We start from the raw sequence: 19,284 nt of genomic DNA on the forward strand, positions 1-19,284 counted from the left end.
TATAGCTTCACCAGGTTGACACCTCATTTTTAGGTATGCCTGGTGCTGCTCCTGGCATGCCCTCCTGCACTCTTCATTGAACCAGGGTTGATCCATCAGCTTGATGGCAATGGGAGTGTGGGGGATATGCTGGGCCATGAGGTTACAGATTGCGGTTGTCCATAACTCTACTGCTGCTGATGGCCCACAGTGCCTCATGGATGCCCAGTTGCTAGGTTTGTTTGAAATCTATCCCATTTAGCAACATGGTCATACCAAAAAACACGATGGAGAATATCCTGAATATGAAGACAGGACTTCATCTCTACTAGGACAGTGCAGTGGTCATTCCTATCAATACTGCCTCCGATAGGTAGATGGGTAAGGACAAGGTCAAGCAGCTTTTTCCTTCTTGCTGGTTGCCTTATCACTGGCCTCAGACCCAATCTTGCAACTACATCCTTTAGGATTTGGCCGCTTGGTCAGGAGTGGTGCTACTGAGCCACTCTTGGTGATGGGCATTGAAGTCCCCCACCCAGAGTACATTCTGTGCCCTTGCCAACTTCAGTGCCTCTCACAGTTGGTGTTCGACATGAGGAGTACTGATTCATCAGCTGAGGGTGGCGGGGGGTGGGTGTGGGCGCAGTGGTGGTGCAGTAAGTGGTAATCAGCAGGAGGTTTCCTTGCCCACTTTTGACTTGATGCCAAGACTTCCTCAGGTCCAGAGTCAATGTTGAGGACTCCCAGGACAACTCCCTCCAGTACAGCACTGTGCCACCACCTCTGGTAAGTCTGTCCAGTAGGACAGGACATGTACCCAGGGATGGTGATTGTCATGTCTGGGACATTGTCAGGTGAGATTTGGTGAGTATGACTAAGTCAGGCTGTTGCTCGACAACTCTCTCAATTTTGTTGCAAGCCCACAGGGGTTAGTAAGGAGGACTTTGCAGGGTCAATCGGGGTGGGTTTGCTGTTGTCGTTTCTGGTGCCAAGGTCGATGCCTGTATCATTCCTTTTAGACTTTGTAGCAGTTTGATACAACTGAGTGGCTTGTTAGGCCATTTCAGAGGGTATTTAAGAGTCAAACATTGCCTTGGGCCTGGAGTCACATGTAGGCCAGACCAGGTAAGGATGGCAGATTTTCTTCCCTAAAGGACATTAGTGAGCCAGATGTGATTTTATGACAATCGACGATGGCTTTGTGGTCACTATCTGACTCGCTTTTAATTTCAGATTCATTAATTGGAATTTGGAACCCATGTCCCCAGAGCATTAGCCTAGGCCTCTGGATTCCTAGTCCAGTGACATTACCACTACACAAGCACACCTCCCCTGAACTCCTCTGGCTGCATTGCAAATCCCTGAACTACTTTAGCTGCACTGAAAATCCCTGAATCCCAGAGGCTCAGCGGAAGTCCCAAGGATCGGTCTGGGAGGCTGCTGCCAACATAGAGGAAAGACACCCGGTAGCCCCAAGGTTTAATGAGGCCTCCCGGCAGCTTCTTCTCAGGTTGTATGAGAAAGGTGGGAGACAAGCTTACCAAGGAACGGCAAGTGACTCAGCTGATCAAGGAAGCCTGGATGGAGTTAGCAAAAGAGGTCAGCAGCAGTGATGTCCACCCCCACTTCTGAGTGCAGTGCCACAAACGGCTCAATGGCCTCTGCTTCAACAGGATGAGTCTCATTTGCTGCTCTCCTCATTGGGGCTTGAAATTGGCAACACAGGATGGATTGCCACATGGGAAGGGGGTGACCTACCAGCTGTCTGCAAGGGGGACCACCAGCAATGACTGTGATTATGCACGGATGACAGGCATCTGTCTATCTTTGCCAAACACCTCCCTGTCCCATGAGAGTTGATGTATGGAGGAGGATCGGTCCTTGGGAGGCTGGAATAGCTTTGCTGCCTGGAACTGTTCTGATTGCTCATGGAAAACCTGGCACACACCTGCAGGGTGTACTTTCAGTGGTTGCAGACCGTTTGAACATTGATCAAGTGGAAACCTTTCCTGTTTACGAAGGCCGCAGGTTGGTCCGTGAAAGCTTTGATGACCATGTGCAATCAATTACACTTTGCACCTGGGGAAATCTACAATGGCACCAAAGCTAATGCACTGCTCTGTCTGGCTGTTAGGGTTGCCTTGGTAGTGCACAATGTCTCTGGCCCTCTTAAACAATATATTGGTTAATTCCTTATTGTTGCAATAGGCTGCTGCCTGGGAGATCCCACATATTTTCCCTGTGGATCCCTGGAAGGAGACAGACCTGTAGAAATTCAATGCAATGGTTTTAGTCAGGGTCATGGGCATTGGGTGATCAGAGTTGCACGGTCGCAGCTCAGCAAACAGGGCAGTGACAGTCTCCCTTGACAGTTGACACTGGCACTTTGACATCAGGAGATAGCTTAGGCAAGTCTGGAAGACTCTGGGCTGCAGTTGGACCTATTTAGTGCAGCCCACTGCTGCCAGTCTACTTTGTGCCCTTCTGCAGTTTGCCCAGCCAAAGGCTGGCCCATTTGCCGTGGTTGCCGCTGTTGCACTGGTGCCTCCGGTACCTGGTCTTCCCTCCCTCTGCACCACTCCTCCTCCGTATGGGGCCTAGGAGGACTGGGTGGGTGAGTGCCATAGCTGTTGGTCGCTCTCTTTGTCATATGCTGCCCATGGAAGAAAGTTCCCCTGGGACCCTGGCCTTGTCACTCCTTAGACCCAGAGTTGCTGAGGCCAATATACTCCCTCAGCAAATCTTAACCTAACCCTCCTGCCCCTCAACTCCTCTGAGCCTAACCACAGACCTCCATCCATCTCTCTGAGGCTTCTCATCTCACTCTGGCAATGGTCTCCTCTCCCCTCTATTCCAATGTAAAGAACATAAGTAGCCAACTCTAACATGGCTGACCTCCACAAGCAAACCTGAGGCTTAGCCTTTATGTGGTTGGCCATTGACAGCCTGCAATCAATGTGCTCATTTAATTCAAAATGCAGTACTAAATTGCATTCAGGGAGCATTTAAATGAGAGTTAATTGCTTGCACAACTAGCACAAATGGCTTTGGCAATGCTGCCTTAGAGGCTTCCCGCTGCTGGTACAGTGTGGACCCGATGTCACGCTGCCATGGTTCCATTCCAGCCTGTTCCATTCCAATTCTACAGTGCCCCCTCCCACCTCATAATCTGCTCCCAAGGGGCACAATAAATTCTGCCCACCATGTGCAGATCCACTTCAATTCTATTGTCCAAGACATGCAGTGTTAATACCGGAGCTGATGGCTACGGCTGTGAAATCAAGTGACAGCCAATATATTCTCTAATTTTGTTTTGCAGGGTATCATAAAGCAGATGGCTTATCCATGGCCTGCATTGGAACTTTCGAGTTGCTGCTCGGCCATGCAGCTAAGAGGATGAGTGCCATAGCACTCTTTGAAGATGGTGTCTCTTCATCATCACTGTCATCTTGGTCTTCTTCCACTGCCTGACCAGGTTGTAAAAAGGGACAAGGGTAAAGTTCATGTGAGGGGAGAGGGTAAAGTAAGAAGTGCCTGTTTACACCATCTGCCTCTTCTAAGTCAGGTGAATGTGAGATGAAGGGAAAGTGGGACGAGAGGAGGAGGATTAGGTATGAGGATACCGTCACCTTCACTAGATTTGGCCCCACCGCTAACCATGGCCTCAACAATGGCCCTTCCAATCATGACCAGCACCATTTCCTCCTGAGGGGTTAGGTCATGCAGGTGTGCCTCCCTCCCTCAGTTAGCTGCTGATGTCTCAGGTTATATGCCACCTTCTCCTGCAAGAGACCTGAAGTGTCAGTGAGTATTGTGCAATCTGTTTAGGTGATGTGGCTGTCATGGTTGAATAGCTGGCAATGTATGCTGTGAGATATGGGTGTGAGCTTTGCAACAGTGCTAATTGTGCAAGGGTGAGGTAATGCATATAGGTGCTAGGTATGAGTCCTGATTAATAGGTAGGTAAGTGATGATAGGATGTGGTGAGTTGAGTAGTGGCTGAAGCCAGTGGTGCAGTTGGTAGACACGGCATCTGAAAATGCATTCACTGACCTTGGCCACTCATGAGATCATTGAATTTCATGCAGCACTGCATCCATGTCCCCAGAGTTAAATGCCTGATATTGACTTGTGCGGTTCTGCTCCCATTGCCTTTTCACCGTGTACGGTAGGGGCCTCCTGGCTCCCTTCAAAATCAGGCATCTCTCCTCCTTTCCAACTCCTCCACCAAGGCCTTCAGTGCAGAGTTGGAAAACCTTGGTGCGCATTTTCTCCCACATTCAACCATTCTTCTCTGTGTCAGTTTTGCCTCAGTTGGTAGCATTCGGAGTCATTAGATTGTGGTTGCACTCCAGGACTTGAGCACAAAAAAGTAAGGCTGACACTCCAGTGCAGTATGAAGGGAGTGTTGCACTGTCAGAGGTGCCATCTTCCTGATGAGACATTAAACCAAGGTCCTTTCAGGCGGACGTAAAAGAGTGACACTCTTTCAAAGAAGAAACAGAGGGTTATGCCTGGTGTCTTGGCAAATATTTATCCTTCAGTCAACAACACAAAAACAGATTATCCAGTTATTCACGTATTATTGTATGTAGGAGCTTGCTCTGTGCTAATTGGTTACTGCGTTTCCTACATTACAACAGTGACAACACTTCAAATGTCTTTCATTGGCTTTGAGGTGTGTGGTGGTCATGAAAGGTGCTATATAAATGCAATGTTTTTTCTCCCACATTAAATTCAGGTCACAAAGGACTTCCAGCAGCTGCTCCAGTCACAATGCACCATCCCTTTAAAAAAATGGAGGCCAACTTTAAGTAGTTAGCAAGTTACAATTGTGGGCTCCCTGCTGACGCGTGCAGCCAATCAATAGCACGGTTTGCGCTGGTTACACACAAAAAATCATGGTAATGAGCAGGCAGCACTTACATCAAATGGGGGCAGGGTGGGGTCGCATATTATGATCCCTGCATCTATTTTGATAGCTATCCTCTTTAGCCCTCAGTACCTGTGACAATACTGCATTCCATCAGTACAGCTTTGAAATGTCATCCCAGATTATGTGCTCAAATAATGGAATTGGGTTTGAACTCTCAACCTGAGTCAGAATTAAGTGGTACCACTGAGCCAAGCTGACACCCAAAGGTAATATTATACGCTGTGTGCACATATAGGCATGATTTGTGTTATAGTGGAAAAAATGGAATACAGAAATTAGGGTTAACCTGTACGTGAAGTGTTGACACTATGGCTGGGGTTTTCCAGCCCTGTCGCGGGCAGGACCTGCTGCGGGCGAGGCGGCGCACCAGCTTAAAGTCCATTGACATGCAGCAGGACCGGACAATCCCGGCAGCAGGCGGGTGTGGAAAATCCCACCCTATATACATTAAAATATTTTGTTACTGAATTTTTAGTGGCTAGTTAGTTAGAAGAAATGTTATGACTGCATTTTTTTTACAATAGACCAGATTAGGTTATAGCACTACAGCAACCTCAGAAGCGAGAACAGTGGTTCTTGCAAGATTGTTTTCAGTGACAACAGTGCCACCATGTGAGAAGGAATTAAATTGCAGCTGATATTGTATTATTCATTAATTTCAATAAATTGGACATGTGATAGATACATTGTACGTGTGCATATTATATACACACATGCCTCCCTCATGGTGCAGCATATGGCTAATCAAAGAATATCATCTCCACCTTACCTGTCTAACCTCCTTGCTTTTGTACCTAAGCCTCTATTAATAACACTAAGGATCCCACATGCTTTCTTCACTGTGTTCTTAATTTGTCCTGCTACCTTCAAAGGTTTGTGTACATACACATCCAGGTCCCTCTGTTCCTCCATCTTCTAAAAGTATATAATTTAGTTCACATTGCCTCTCCTCATTCTTCCCACCAAAATGTATCATTCCACACATCACTGCATTAAGTTTTATCTGCTGTGTCTGCCCACTTCACCAGCCTGTCTATGTCCTCCTATTAGTCATTGTTTACTACATTTCCAAGTTGTTTCATCTGCAAATTTTGAAACTGTACAGCCAAGTCTAAAGTCATTAATATATACCAAAAAGACCTGGGGAATACTACTGTGTACTATTCTCAGTCTGAAAAACAACCTACTCTATGTTTCTGACCCTTAGATAATTTTTTGTCCATATTGCTACTCTCCCTTTAATTCCATGAGCTTTAATTTTGCTAAAAAGACTATTCTGTGATATTTGTAAAACAACTTTTGAAACTCCAGATACACAACATCAATTGCATTCCCCTCATCACCCTCTCCACTACTGCATCAATGTGCTTAATCAAGTTAATCAACACATCTTGTTGTTAACTAATCTGTGCTGGCTTTCATTCATTGGCTCATACTTTTCCAAATGCCAATAAATTTGGTCCCGGAATTTTGTCTCTAAAGGTTTCCCCATCACTGATCTTGCAATAACTGGCATCTAACTGCCAGTTTATTCCTTCTTCCCTTTTCTAAACAGGGGTGTAACATTGGCAATTATCTCTGCAATTTCCACACTTACTTCCTTCAATAACCTAGAATGCAATCTTTTAAGGATTGGCCTTCTCTTTATTTATGTTTATCCTATCCAATATCGCTACTACCTCCCCCTCGTTTACTGCTATATTGATAGTATCCACTTCTCTAATGAAGACAGATGCAAAGAACTAATTTAGTACTTTAGCAATATCCTCTGTCTCCACAAAATGTCATCCTTTTTGGTCCCTGATTGGCCCATCACTTCTTTGACTGCCCTTTTACTATTTGGCTGTTGGCTGCCAATCTATTCCCATACTTTCTCTTTGCCCCCTTATTCCCTTTTTCAGATCTCCTCGGTACTTTCTATATTCAGCTTGGTTCTCTACTATATTACGAACCTTGTGTTTGTCCTAAAGCCTGTTTTTTTTCTGTCTCATTTTAGCCTATTTTTAAGCATCTAGGGAGCTCCAGCCTTGGATATCCTTCCTTTCTCCCTCATGGGAATGCATCTAGTCTGTACCAAAACCATCTCCTCTTGAAGACATCTCATTGTTCAATGGCTGCTTTTGAAACAAAATTTGCAGTTTAGAAGGAGAATCGGTACGTTAGGTTTGTGCCAGGTGAAAAAAAAGAGCTACCAGTATTCAGCCCAATCCCACATATCAGCTCTGGTCTGTAACCCTGTAGTTTACTGTTTTAAGTGCATATTCAAGTTTGTTTTAAATGCGATGAGGGTTTCTGCCTCTACCATCCTTTTAGGCAGGGAGTTCCAGTTCCCCGCTATCCTCTGGGTGAAAACATTCCTCAACTGCCGTCTGCCAATTACTTTAAATCTATGCCCCTTATTTATTGGCCTCTCTGCTAAGTGAGTGGTCCTTCTATCCACTCTATCTAGGCCCCTCATAATCTTATACACTTCAATTAAATCTCCCTTTGGCCTCCTCTGTTCCAAAGAAAACAATCTCAACCAATCTATCTCCACTTGGAGAGGCAAGGTTTGATCGGGGATAGTCAGCATGGCTTTGTCAGAGGGAGGTCATGCCTAACAAATTTGATTGAATTTTTTTTTGAGGTGGTGACCAGGTGTGTAGATGAGGGTAGTGCAGTTGATGTAGTTTATATGGATTTCAGCAAAGGCTTTGAGGGATACAGGGTAATTTGATAAGGTGGATTCAAAATTGGCTTAGTTTTAGGAGACAGAGGGTGATGACAGAAGGATGCTTTAGTGACTGGAAGCCAGTGTCCAGTGGTGTACCACAGGCATCTGTGCTGGGTCCCCTATTATTTGTCATTTATATAAACGACATAGATGACTATGTGGGGGGTTGGATTAGTAAGTTTGCAGATGACACAAAGATTGGCTGGGTGGTTAACAGCGAGGTTGAGTGTCTTGAGCTACAGGAAGATATAGACAGGATGGTCAAATGGGCAGATAAATGGCAGATCGAATTTAACCCTGAAAAGTGAGAGGTGATACACTTTGTAAGGAGTAATTTGACAAGGAAGTATTCAATGAACGGCATGACACTAGGAAGTTCTGAGGAACAAAGGGACCTTGGCGTGTGTGTCCGTAGATCTCTGAAGGCAGAGGGGCATGTTAGTGGGGTGGTGAAAAAGGCATATGGGACACTTGCCTTTATCAATCGAGGCATAGATTACAAAAGTAGGGAGGTCATGTTGAAGTTGTATAGAACCTTGGTGAGGCCACAGCTGAAGTACTGTGTGCAGTTCTGGTCGCCACATTATAGGAAGGATGTGATTGCACTGGAGGGATTGCAGAGGAGATTCACCAGGATGTTGCCTGGGATGAAACGTTTAAGTTATGAAGAGAGGTTGGATAGACTTGGGTTGTTTTCGTTGGAGCAGAGAAGACTGAGGGGCGACCTGATCGAGGTGTACAAGATTACGAGGGGCATGGACAGGGTGGATAGGGAGCAGCTGTTCCCCTTAGTAGAAGGGTCAGTCACAAGGGGACATAAGTTCAAGGTGAGGGGCAGGAGGTTTAGGGGGAATGTGAGGAAAAACTTTTTTACCCAGAGGGTGGTGACGGTCTGGAATGCACTGCCTGGGAAAGTGGTGGAGGCGGGTTGCCTCACATCCTTTAAAAAGTACCTGGATGAGCACTTGACATGTCATAACATTCAAGGCTATGGGCCAAGTGCTGGGATTAGGTCGGTAGGCCAGGTGTTTCTCATGTGTCAGTGCAGACTTGATGGGCTGAAGGGCCTCTTCTGCACTCTGATTCTGTGAATCCAATCTTTCCTCGTAGTTAAAATTTTCCATTCTTAGCAACATCTCATAAATGTCCTCTTCACCCTATCTAGGGTGATCACATTCTTTCTGTAATGCAATAGGATGGTGGGGGGGGTGGGGACCTTGCCACCTGTGGCCAACCCGCCACCAGTGGTATTTTACCAGCAGTAGGGTAGGTGTCGGGCAGTCTGACCACCTTTGGGTCAATTGAGGCTCTTAAGTGGCCAATTAATGGTTGCACTTCAACAGAGCTCAAACCGATGTTTTGGTGAGAAATTAACTATTGTAATGGGAGTGGGTTTAAACTAATTTGCCAGGGGAGCGGGAACAAGGATGGAGAGGAGAAACAAGGTGCACGGAGAACTGGGAGAGACAAATAGCAATACAGTAAAAGAATAGTTTAGGAATAGGATGGATCAGAAAGGGGCAAATGCAAAGGAGTCTAAGATAGGTTTGGAAAGCAAATAACATGTAGCATAGTAAATAAGGTTGGTAAACTGCAGACACAAGTCAGCAAACAGGACTATTATATCATGGCAAAAACAGAGGCTTGGTTCAAAAAGCGCCCAACGACAGTGGATAAGGTCGACCCACTTGAACCTTCCCCACAACAACCCCCCTCAGGCCTCCCAACTAAGGCCCCCCTCTGCTGCCCCTCGTCAGGGCCTGCCTGAGTGGCCCCAGCAAGGCCATCCCACTTACCTTCCAGTCCGACCTCCTTCATGGCTCCTCCTCGAGGACTGTGTGCAATCCTAGCAGTGGTGACTGGAGCTGCAGGCTCTCCGATTGGCTGCAGCTCTTTGAAGTGTGAAATCCTCTGACATGGGCATGGAAGCCATGTCCTCAGGCAATTAACTGCCTTATGACCATAAAATCTGGTTGTGGCTTCCTGAACTGGCACAGGCAGTCTTGCCCAGACTCATTTCTGTTGTTGGGTGCGGCATAAAATCCAGCCCCAGAGCTCTAGCTCTGAATTCTGGGTTGAGATCCGTGGGATTACTTGTGTCCAGTGGCTATGGGTAGCTCTCCAATTACACCACCACACCCCACCCTCAACCCGTAAACCATTGTATGGGTTTTGGGGGCCCATTAAATCCTCCAGCTGTAAAGGATTAACTACAGCTGGTATAACTATGGTTACGACCGTGGAAGGTGTGTTTCTGTTGTGGCTGATCAGACTATTAATCAGCCTGAAAATTCTTCCAATACTTCAAACCATCCTCCAAGGGAAGAGTGTGAAAATACAAAAGTAACAGTTATCCCAACTATTCGGTCAATTTTTCAATAGTTCACATTTTTGCTCAATGATAAACGTTGGGCAGTCTAGAAGTTTTCATTATCTTTCCAATCAATAATAAAAAAACACCTGATGTTAGGAATTTTGGATCCATTAAATATAGTATTTCTAAGGCTTTCTAATTAGACAAACACAAAGCTATTTTTGGATAACTGGTAACTTTGGTGTAAAATATGGGAACAAAATGATAAAGACAAATCTGATTTTTGTTTACAAGAATCTGATGGTCATTCCCACCTTTATTCTCATTCGTAAATTTTCCTTCCTTCTCATCATCAGAGCCCTCTACCTCTTTGATAAGTATCCTTTTCCCTTTTTTCTGCAATTTTCCAAGAGGCTGTGAGTCTTTCAGCTTCTGTTCAACTTCCTGGAGCAAATTCTGAAAATGAACATTTGGCTGGATAATTAGTCATGCTGAATCAAACTGCAACATGTTTTCATTTCAGTCAATGATAAAGGTAGATAAAGAGTGCTGCAAATCTTTTTTTTAAAACTTAAACTAGTTAGCAGTTTAAATTAGAAAAATCATTACACTACTCACAAGTCATCGCCATGACTTCAGGAAAAAACAAGGTTGATTCAGATTTGCAAATCAGCAATATTATAATGGATTACATTTCGCTGATCACTATAGGGTTGCTGTGTAATCGTCCCCGCTAGAAAGTGGAGTGGGAAATTGTTCCTGGTGGGGCCAGGAACCCCCACCGCAGCCAGTGGGCTGCCTAATTGGGACTTAACCCTGACAGGGCTCCTGGAAATGGCTGCGGCAGGGTTGACACCAGGGCTCCAGCCGCTGGACAGGCTCATTGCCGCAACTATTAAATTCCATCCAATGTAATTATTTATTTTTGCAAAACGAAGAAGGAAGAAACCCTTGCATTTATATAGTGCCTTTCATGACCATCGGAGGCCCCAATGCACTTCACAGCCAATGAAGTACTTTCGAAGCGTAGTCAGTGTTGTAATGTACGGAATGCAGCAGCCAAATTTGCACACAGAAACTCCCACAAAAAGTAATGTGAAAACGATCAGATAATCTGTTTTTGTGACGTTGATTGAGGAATAAGTATTAACCAGGACACCAGGGATAACTCCCCTCTTCTTCAAAATTGTGTCATAGGATCTTTTACCTCCACCTGAGGGGGAAGATGAGATCTCGATTTAACATCTCATCCAAAAGACAACACCTCTGATGTGTAGTATTCCCTCAGTAATGCACTGAAGTGTCTGAGTAGATTGATGCGTTCAAGTGCTGAAGTGAGACTTGAAGCCACAATCTTCTGATTCAGGAATGAGTGCTACCAACTGAGCAAAGGCTAACTTTTTCTTCCCTGACTCTATTTCCTACCTAATTTATGCCTATACCAGCTGTATTTTTTAAACTTCAAGTATGCCAGTTAATACATCTCGAATTTACTAGCAAGTCTGGTAATGCTGCATTCCTTACATTTTGTGCTATGCCCTTTCTCAAGTTCTTACCTTTGCTATGGGATTGTTTGGTTCAGCTTGCAACACTTTCTTCAAATCATCTGCTGCTGCATCGTAGTTACTTAAATGTTTATGAACAGTGGCACGACGTAGATGTGCTATAAAACAGTGTGTACAGTGCAATTAGCACATCATCAAGAAGCATTGTTAAAAAGCCACAATAAAACCCTTCAGACTAATTTATCCTGCATGTTTATTTCACATTGAAAAAATATACCTTACCAGATATTGCTAAGCATATTATTTAGAACATACCTAAACTTATCAATACAACTTACTTCATAAAGGTTTCACATTTATCCTATAGATCTGGTGGAGCACTAGAGACATCTTCTTTATGCAAATGAATATTACTGCTACTCCTAAGTAAAATACATTTATTTTCTGGATACATTCCTATTAATGCTCTAAATCCACATAAGACAACCATAAATCCTCCTTTTTTCAGTCAACCCTGCAATTAACAGGAGCCTTTATAAATGAAGATATCCATATCCTATGTGTGGAGAGTTCATTTGGTCCTCTAGATCTAGTCATGAGCACTCAGCATCATGAAATCCATGTGGTGTTTGTCAAGGTATAAAGTGGCAGGTTGCAAGCTGTATTAAGAATCTATAAGGGAATCCTCTAGCAATCACCCCAGCCAGCTGAGGTGCTATGCCCATCTTCAGCAACTAGTTAGCTCTAATGGTGAATTCAGTAGTTGTGGGCTATTCATTGCCATCTGGTACCACCCTCTCAATTGTGGACTAGTTCAGTCAGCTTTTTCAATACCATTTTCATTTACTACGGATAAATCAACAAAATTTCAAACTGGACGGTACTGGCCAAGTGTCACTCTTAAATCCACTGAACCAAAAGATACAGCTGCTATCCCAGCCCAGTACCTCTCTTGCGCATGCAACTGGCAATTCTTTTAACTGTTTTTTCCACTAATTTACTTCAACTGCTCTTCAGAGACAGGCTGAAGTATACCAAATTTTCAAAATTTAACTTGCAAAAATGCTCTTCTCTCATTCATGCAGTATTTGGTTGCATAGACACAATTTTGAAAGCAAATAGTTCTAAATGTGAAATTTTTTTCAGTTATTTCCTGAAACATGTAGCAGTCTGGATAAAGAAAAGCAGATTGGAACAGGAAGGGTGAGAGTTAAAAGTACACCAACAAATAAGGTCCTTGCAAAGAATAGTGGTGAAATAAAAATTAAAGCTTCTTTATCTGAATTTACAAAGCAATTGCAACTAGATGGACAGGTAGATGGGGCCATTTTCCACAATGTCAGGTAGATGTCAATGTTGTAACTGTACTGGAACAACCTGGGCTAAGAGTGCAGCTAATGCTGGAGCAAGGGTCTTCAGTACCACAGCCAAGATATTGTCATAGCCTTTGCGTATCCAGTGCCTTCAGCCAGTTCTTGATATCAGGTGGGTGAACTGAATTGTCTGAATACTGGCATTTATGATGGTGGGGGCCTCAGGAGGAGGCCAAGATGGATCATCCACCCAGTGTTTCTGGCAGATGATTGTTGCAGCCTTGTCTTTTGCACTGACGTGCTGGGCTTCCCCATCATTAAGGGTGGCAATGTTTTTGGAGCCTTCTCCTCCAGTTAGTTGTTTTAATTGTCCACACGATTCACAGCTGGATGTGATAGGACTACAGAGCTTTGACCTGGTCCATTGGTTGTCAGATTACTTAGCTCTACCTATAGCATGCTGCTTCTGCTGGACTTTGTAGGATTGACTGTGCAGGGCTGTCCTTGAGTTTCTGGTGCTAGGTTGATTGAGTATTCTTACTCAACTTTTCTGTAATGGTTTGATACAACTGATAGGTTTGCTAGGATATTTCAGAAGGCAGTTAAGAGTCAAACATATTGCTGTGGGTCTGGAGTCACATGTAGGCTAGACTGGGTAAGGAGGGCACATTTACTCACCTGAAGGACCTTAGTGAACCAGATAGGTTTTTATGACAATCCAGTAGCTTCATGATTGTTATTAATGAGACTAACATTTTATCCCAGAATTATTGGAATGCAAAGATGATCCCTGACTTCTTTTTCCCATCATCAACCTGCACTTTAAACCCTTGTTCCTTGCCCCCTTCACTCTCACCTCTAACGGCTATGAGTTCACTATGATTGAGACCATCTGTTCAGCTGTCTCTGCCGCATCCCTCCCTTGACCACTAAGTGAAACTTGCCCTTGCCCAAATTTCACATCTTTCTCTAGTTTCTTTTCAACTCTCCACTTATCCCCTCCAATCCCATTTTGTCAATTAGACCTGCTCTCTTGACTCTAGTCCCACCTAGCTGGTGACCACTCAACTTTCTGTCATGCAAGCTCATACTGTAAATAGTTCCCTCTTTTTAGACACTACCCCCCTTCCTTTCGAGTCTGCCATCATCATCTCCCCAAAAACACCATCCTTTGTCTTTGCAAACTATGTGCCATCTTCAGCCTCCCTCTCCTCTTATGTTCTCGAACATGTTGTCACCTCCCAAATCCATGCACACCTTTTCCTCAATTCCATGTTTGAACCTTGCTGATCAGGTTTCCACCCCACCACAGCATTAGAACAGTTCTAACCAAAGTCATAAATGACACTCTTAATGATCGTGACCGTGGGGCACTATCCCTCCTCATCCTTCTCAACTTTGCAGTCTTTGATATGATTCACTACATCAACCCCTTATAACACCTCTCCTCCATTATTTTGCTCAGTGGAACTGTCCACTGTTACCTATCCAACCATAGCCAGGGAATATCCTGAAATGGCTTTTGTTCCCACCATCACACCTAATACTTCTGGACTCCCCCAAGTTTCTATCCTTTATTCTTTCCAATTTCTCAACTACATGCTGCCCCTCAGCAACTTTAGCCAAAAACTCATTAAGTCAGGGTCAACATGTATGCTGAAGACACCAAACTCTAGCTCATCGCCACCTCCTCAACCCTTCCACTGTCCTGTCAGACTGCTTGTTACATATCGAGCATCCAGGGCAAGCAAATCTGTATGTCCTTAAATGGAGTAAAGAATTGTTAATGGCCTGCGCAGAATCTGAACACAGAAAGATCAGTTAGAATATTTAATTTAATGCCAAATCAGGTAGAGAAAGCAAAATTAAAAAGAGGGAAAGAAAGTTGGGTTTAAGAGAGGGAGGAACTGAGATAGAAAAAAACCCAGAAGAGATGTTTTTTTTTAAATCTTCATCGTTAGAATCTGAAGGAACGAAGCAATGTGCTTGTAAACATTAACTTTCAATGCCAGAGACATCGTTTGGCAGTAAGACTTATCACGCTGTTAAAGATTTATTTACAGTGGAATGGGCAAGCCTAATGTTTTCTGCAGTGTTTAGAACAACCTCACGCCATTCCATGTATTTCAGTGTCAAATCTTTCACTGAGATACCATTCTCGTCCAGCATTTAGAGAAGGGCAACTCTGACAGCAATTTCTACATTTAGCCATGTGTGTAGGTTTGCTGGAAGTTACAATCCAATTTGCACTTGACTGAGCCATGTTAGCCTCGCTGTTAATTCGACAGCAAAATCCGGTTCATTATTGAATCTGCTTCCACCACATTATCAGGCAGTGTATTCCATATCATAGCAACTTGCTGTGTAATTTTTTTTCCTCATCCCAATTCACACAAAGTCTCTTTTACTCTTCAACCCTGTGCTCACTAAGCTACGTGGATCCTCGCCCACCAATGCATCAAACTTTAAAATTCTCATCCTTGTGTTTAAAACATCCATTGTCTCACCCTTTCCTAACTCTGTAATCTCCTCCAGCACTACAACCTTCTGAGAACTCTGCATTCCTCCAACTCTAGCTTCTTGCCCATCCCCCACTGCCATTACACCACCATTGGCAGTCAATGAATTGGCCTTTGGCTACCTAGACCCTAAGTTCTGGAAATCCCTCTCATAGATATTGTCTCTTCTCTATCTCTCTCTCTCCTTTGCTAAGCCATCTTTACCAAGCTTTTAGTCAATTGACCTAATATATCCTTGATGAAGCGAAAGGCAGAGGAAAGAGTGAAAAAGCTAGGAAGCAAGAATAAAATAGAAAAGGCATTTGAAGAAGTTAGCACAACTGTACAGTACTGATGTTTCAAATTACAGAAAAAGGTAACCTTTAATTTGGGAAGTGATGAAAATCTATGTCAAAGGTTATTCATTGATGCTGAGCAGAAGAACTATAGAGATCACTCTTAACCACATTAGTGCCAAGAAAATGAAGACACTCCATATTACTCTACTGATCTTCTGGATTCAGTCTCAATCAATAGAACTGTCAGTACAATATGCATTCAATAGTGTAGCAGCATTATACAATTACTCACCTTTCAAATTGCCAGGGTCTAATTCCAACACTTTTTCAACATCATTAAGAGCCTTCTGCCAGTTCTGAAGCTTAATTTCTGTTTGTGCTCTGTTGTTAAACGCAATCACATTTGGTATCACTGATATACTCCTGGGTTGAGGGAAGGGTCAGAGGAAGAAAGAGGAGCAAAATAACAGATTAAGTGTACACCTTCTAGAGGGAGAAGAATACTCTTTTACTTTAGAATAATACAATGGAAATATTACATTGGGCCATAATTTGTCAAAATAACGGTGAGGTAATTGACACACAAACACTACAACAACTTCAGGAAAGCACAGATGCACGGTTAAACATGGAAATCCAAAGGTTGCTGTCCAAGCTGCAACGCTGTCATTAGTTCTGGTAAAACAGCATCTTGCTGCCTGGCTCACCATTGAAATGCACTGATCGGTGTGAAATTGCCATACTTGTGTGAAAGATACAAACTAAACGGCGCAGAAAGGTAAGCCTTCTCCATTTCAATCCAAGTGCCCTTTTAAGAAAAGTTATATTTGACAATTTTTTACAAGTTATTTTGAAGAAGTGACTGACTGGACAGATTAAGGGAATGCTGCAGATGCAATTTTAGAAAGGTGTCCTGACAAAAATTCAGCAATATGGTACGAAGAAAAGTAGAGGTCTGGACAGAAAGTTGGCTGATGGGCAAAAACACAGGATAAGTTCTCTATCTACTTGTGTTCCTGATACACATCTAAGATTTGGACTTAGGCAAATATCACATTAAACATTTAATGATAATACAAAAGTATTAGATTTGTACAGTTGTAGCAAGAATTTCCTACTTTTATACTCTATCCTCCTTGCAATAAAGGATAACATTCCATTTGTTTTCCTTACTTGTTGTGCCTGTATGCTAAATTTTTGTGTTTCGGGTACAAGAACACCTAAATCCTTCTGTACTGCAACATTTTGCAGTCTTTCTCCATTTAAATAACGTTTTGTTTTACTATTCTTCCTACCAAAGTGGATAAACTTGCATTTTCCCACATCATACTCCATCTGCCAAACTTTTGCCCACTCACAGGAAAATTAGAAAAGCAAAATATTTTTTTAAACGGTGAGAGACTTGGAAACATTGGAATTCAGAGGAACCTGGGCATCCTTGTACATCGATAACATGGGCTGACATGCAGGTATAGCAAACAATTAGGAAAACAAATGGTATGTTAGCCTTTATCACAAAGGGTTTGGAGTATAAGAATAAAGAAGTCTTATTGCAATGATATAGGGCCTTGGTGAGACCACATCCAGAGTACTGTGTATAGTTTTAGTTTCCAGTCCAAGGAAGGATATATGATACTTGCTTTAGAGGAAACACAACTTAGGTTTATTGGATGGATTCCTGGGATGAAGAGATTGTCCTATGAGCAGAGATTGAGTAGACTATCTCTATATTCTCTGGAGTTTAAAAGAATGAGGTGTGAGCTCAGTGAAACTTAAAATTTTTAAGGGGCTTAAAAGGGTAGATGCTGAGGTCTGTTTCCCTGGCTACAGGCTCTAGAACTAGGGGGTCACACTCTCAAATAAGGATTCTGCAATTTAGGACTAAGATTAAGATAAATTTCTTCACTCACAGGATTGTGGATGTTTAGAATTCTCCAACCCAGAGAGCTCTGGATCGATTTTTTTTTAAAGTATACTTAAGAGATGGGTACATTTTTGGATATTAAGGAAATTGTGGCATATGGGTTAGTGGGAGAAGGTGGAATTGCGGTAGGACATCAGCCCTCAGAGCAGGCTCAAAGACACACATGACATACTCCTATTTCTTATGTTTTTATGATTTTCTCTTTCCTGATGTTAATTCTATTCTGACACGAGCTATTGGGGATCTCTGGTGTCCAGCAAAAGAGATGCCATCAAGTATCAAGTGATGCTATCAAGCAGCCAATCACATTGAAAAATTCTCACGGATTCCAAACCTGGAAGTAACAAGTGGGCCTTGTCGTTTTTATAATTTTACATAAAGCGAAATAAAGATCAGGATATGCACATGGGATTAAGATTGAAGCTCATCACATGATAAACTTTAAAAAATAAACAATTTTTATTAATTTAAAAACCTTGGAATTTTTATCATGGAATGGAGAAATTTGACATTCCACATATATAAAATTTGTTTTTTAGGACCAGGGTGGTTAGTTAATAATAGTCATGGCTTAGTACACCATTAAAAACAAGGCTTCACCTCATTCAACAAGGCATAACTTTTTCAAGGGTTTTTACAGAGAGAATTATAATGTAATGTGGAAGTTGATGTCAATTCCATGATTTCCAACTAAACCATGACGGTGAAATGAAATTACAAAGCCAAATTATCTAGAAATATAAAAAGAAACAATGAAGCGTTCTATAGATTCAAGGCTGAGTTAGATAGATTTTTCATCTATAAGGGTGTTACGGGTTATGGGGGACATACAGGAAGACTGATGAAAGCTGCAGCATAGAGGGATTTGGGGGTCGTTGTGCATGAATCCCAAAAAGCTAGCATACAAATTCAGCATGGTAATAGGTAAGGCAAATGGAACGTTGGCCTTTATTTCAAAAAGAATGGAGTATAAAAATAGGGAAGTTTTGCTAAAATTATACAAGGCACTAGTTAGGTCACACCTAGAATACTGTGAACAGTTTTGGTCCCTTTATCTAAGGAAGTATATGCTGGCAGTGGATACAATCCAGAGAAGGTTCACTCGGTTGATCCAGGGGATGGAGGGATTTTCTTATGAGGAGAGGTTGAGTTGGTTGGGCCTGTGCTCATTGGAGTTTAGAAGAATGAAACATGTAAGATTCTTAGGGGGCTTGACAGGGTAGATATAGAGAGGTTGTTTCCCCTTGTGGGAGAGTCTAGGACCAGAGGGCATAATTTCAGGGTAAGGGAGCATCCATTTAAAATAGGGATGAGGAGGAATTTCTTCTCTTTGAGGGTAGTCAATCTGTGGAATTCTCTACTGCAGAGGGCTGTAGAGGCTAGGTCGTTAAGTATATTCAAGGCTGAGATAGACATATTATTAATCAGCAAGGGAATCAAGGGTTATGGGGAAAAGGCAGGAAAGTGGAGTTGAGGATTATTAGATCAGCCATGATTTCATTGAATGGCGGTGCAGACTCGATGGGCCGAATGGCCTACTTCTGCTCCTACGTTTTATGGTCTTATGGAAAGTGGAGTTGAGACCACACTCAGAACAGCTATGATCTTATTGGATGGCACAGCAGTTCTTGGGGGCCAAATGGTCTACTCCTGCTCCTATTTCTTATTTTGTGGTTTCCATCTGAAGATTTCAACAGCGTACCCTTTGGAAAGGCAAGAAGTGACTGCTTAACTGCGCATGTTGAATGCCAGAAGCTGCTGCCAGTTTCACAAAGTAATGGCAGCAAATGCTGACAGTTTCAC

General features: G+C 43.0%; 1 protein-coding gene across 5 annotated transcripts in view; it reads right to left on the minus strand.

Moving 5' to 3' along the window:
- LOC144679535 (sperm-associated antigen 1-like) overlaps positions 1-19,284 on the minus strand; it is a 503,898-nt gene that overhangs the window by 460,979 nt on the left and 23,635 nt on the right. For all 5 annotated transcript variants that reach the window (XR_013576361.1, XR_013576360.1, XR_013576363.1 and 2 more), the window contains exons 8-10: positions 15,850-15,980; positions 11,499-11,605; positions 10,257-10,398 (exon numbers count right to left, since the gene is read on the minus strand). Coding sequence is in view for 1 of the 5 variants with exons in the window: in XM_078540025.1 (XP_078396151.1) it covers positions 10,257-10,398; positions 11,499-11,605; positions 15,850-15,980 (380 nt within the window). In the remaining 4 variants the exon portion in view is untranslated. The remainder of the gene's footprint in view (positions 1-10,256; positions 10,399-11,498; positions 11,606-15,849; positions 15,981-19,284) is intronic.

Source organism: Cetorhinus maximus, chromosome 4 (assembly GCF_964194155.1).
Source record: "Cetorhinus maximus chromosome 4, sCetMax3.hap1.1, whole genome shotgun sequence".
In the NCBI taxonomy this organism is placed as follows: Eukaryota; Metazoa; Chordata; class Chondrichthyes; order Lamniformes; family Cetorhinidae; genus Cetorhinus; species Cetorhinus maximus.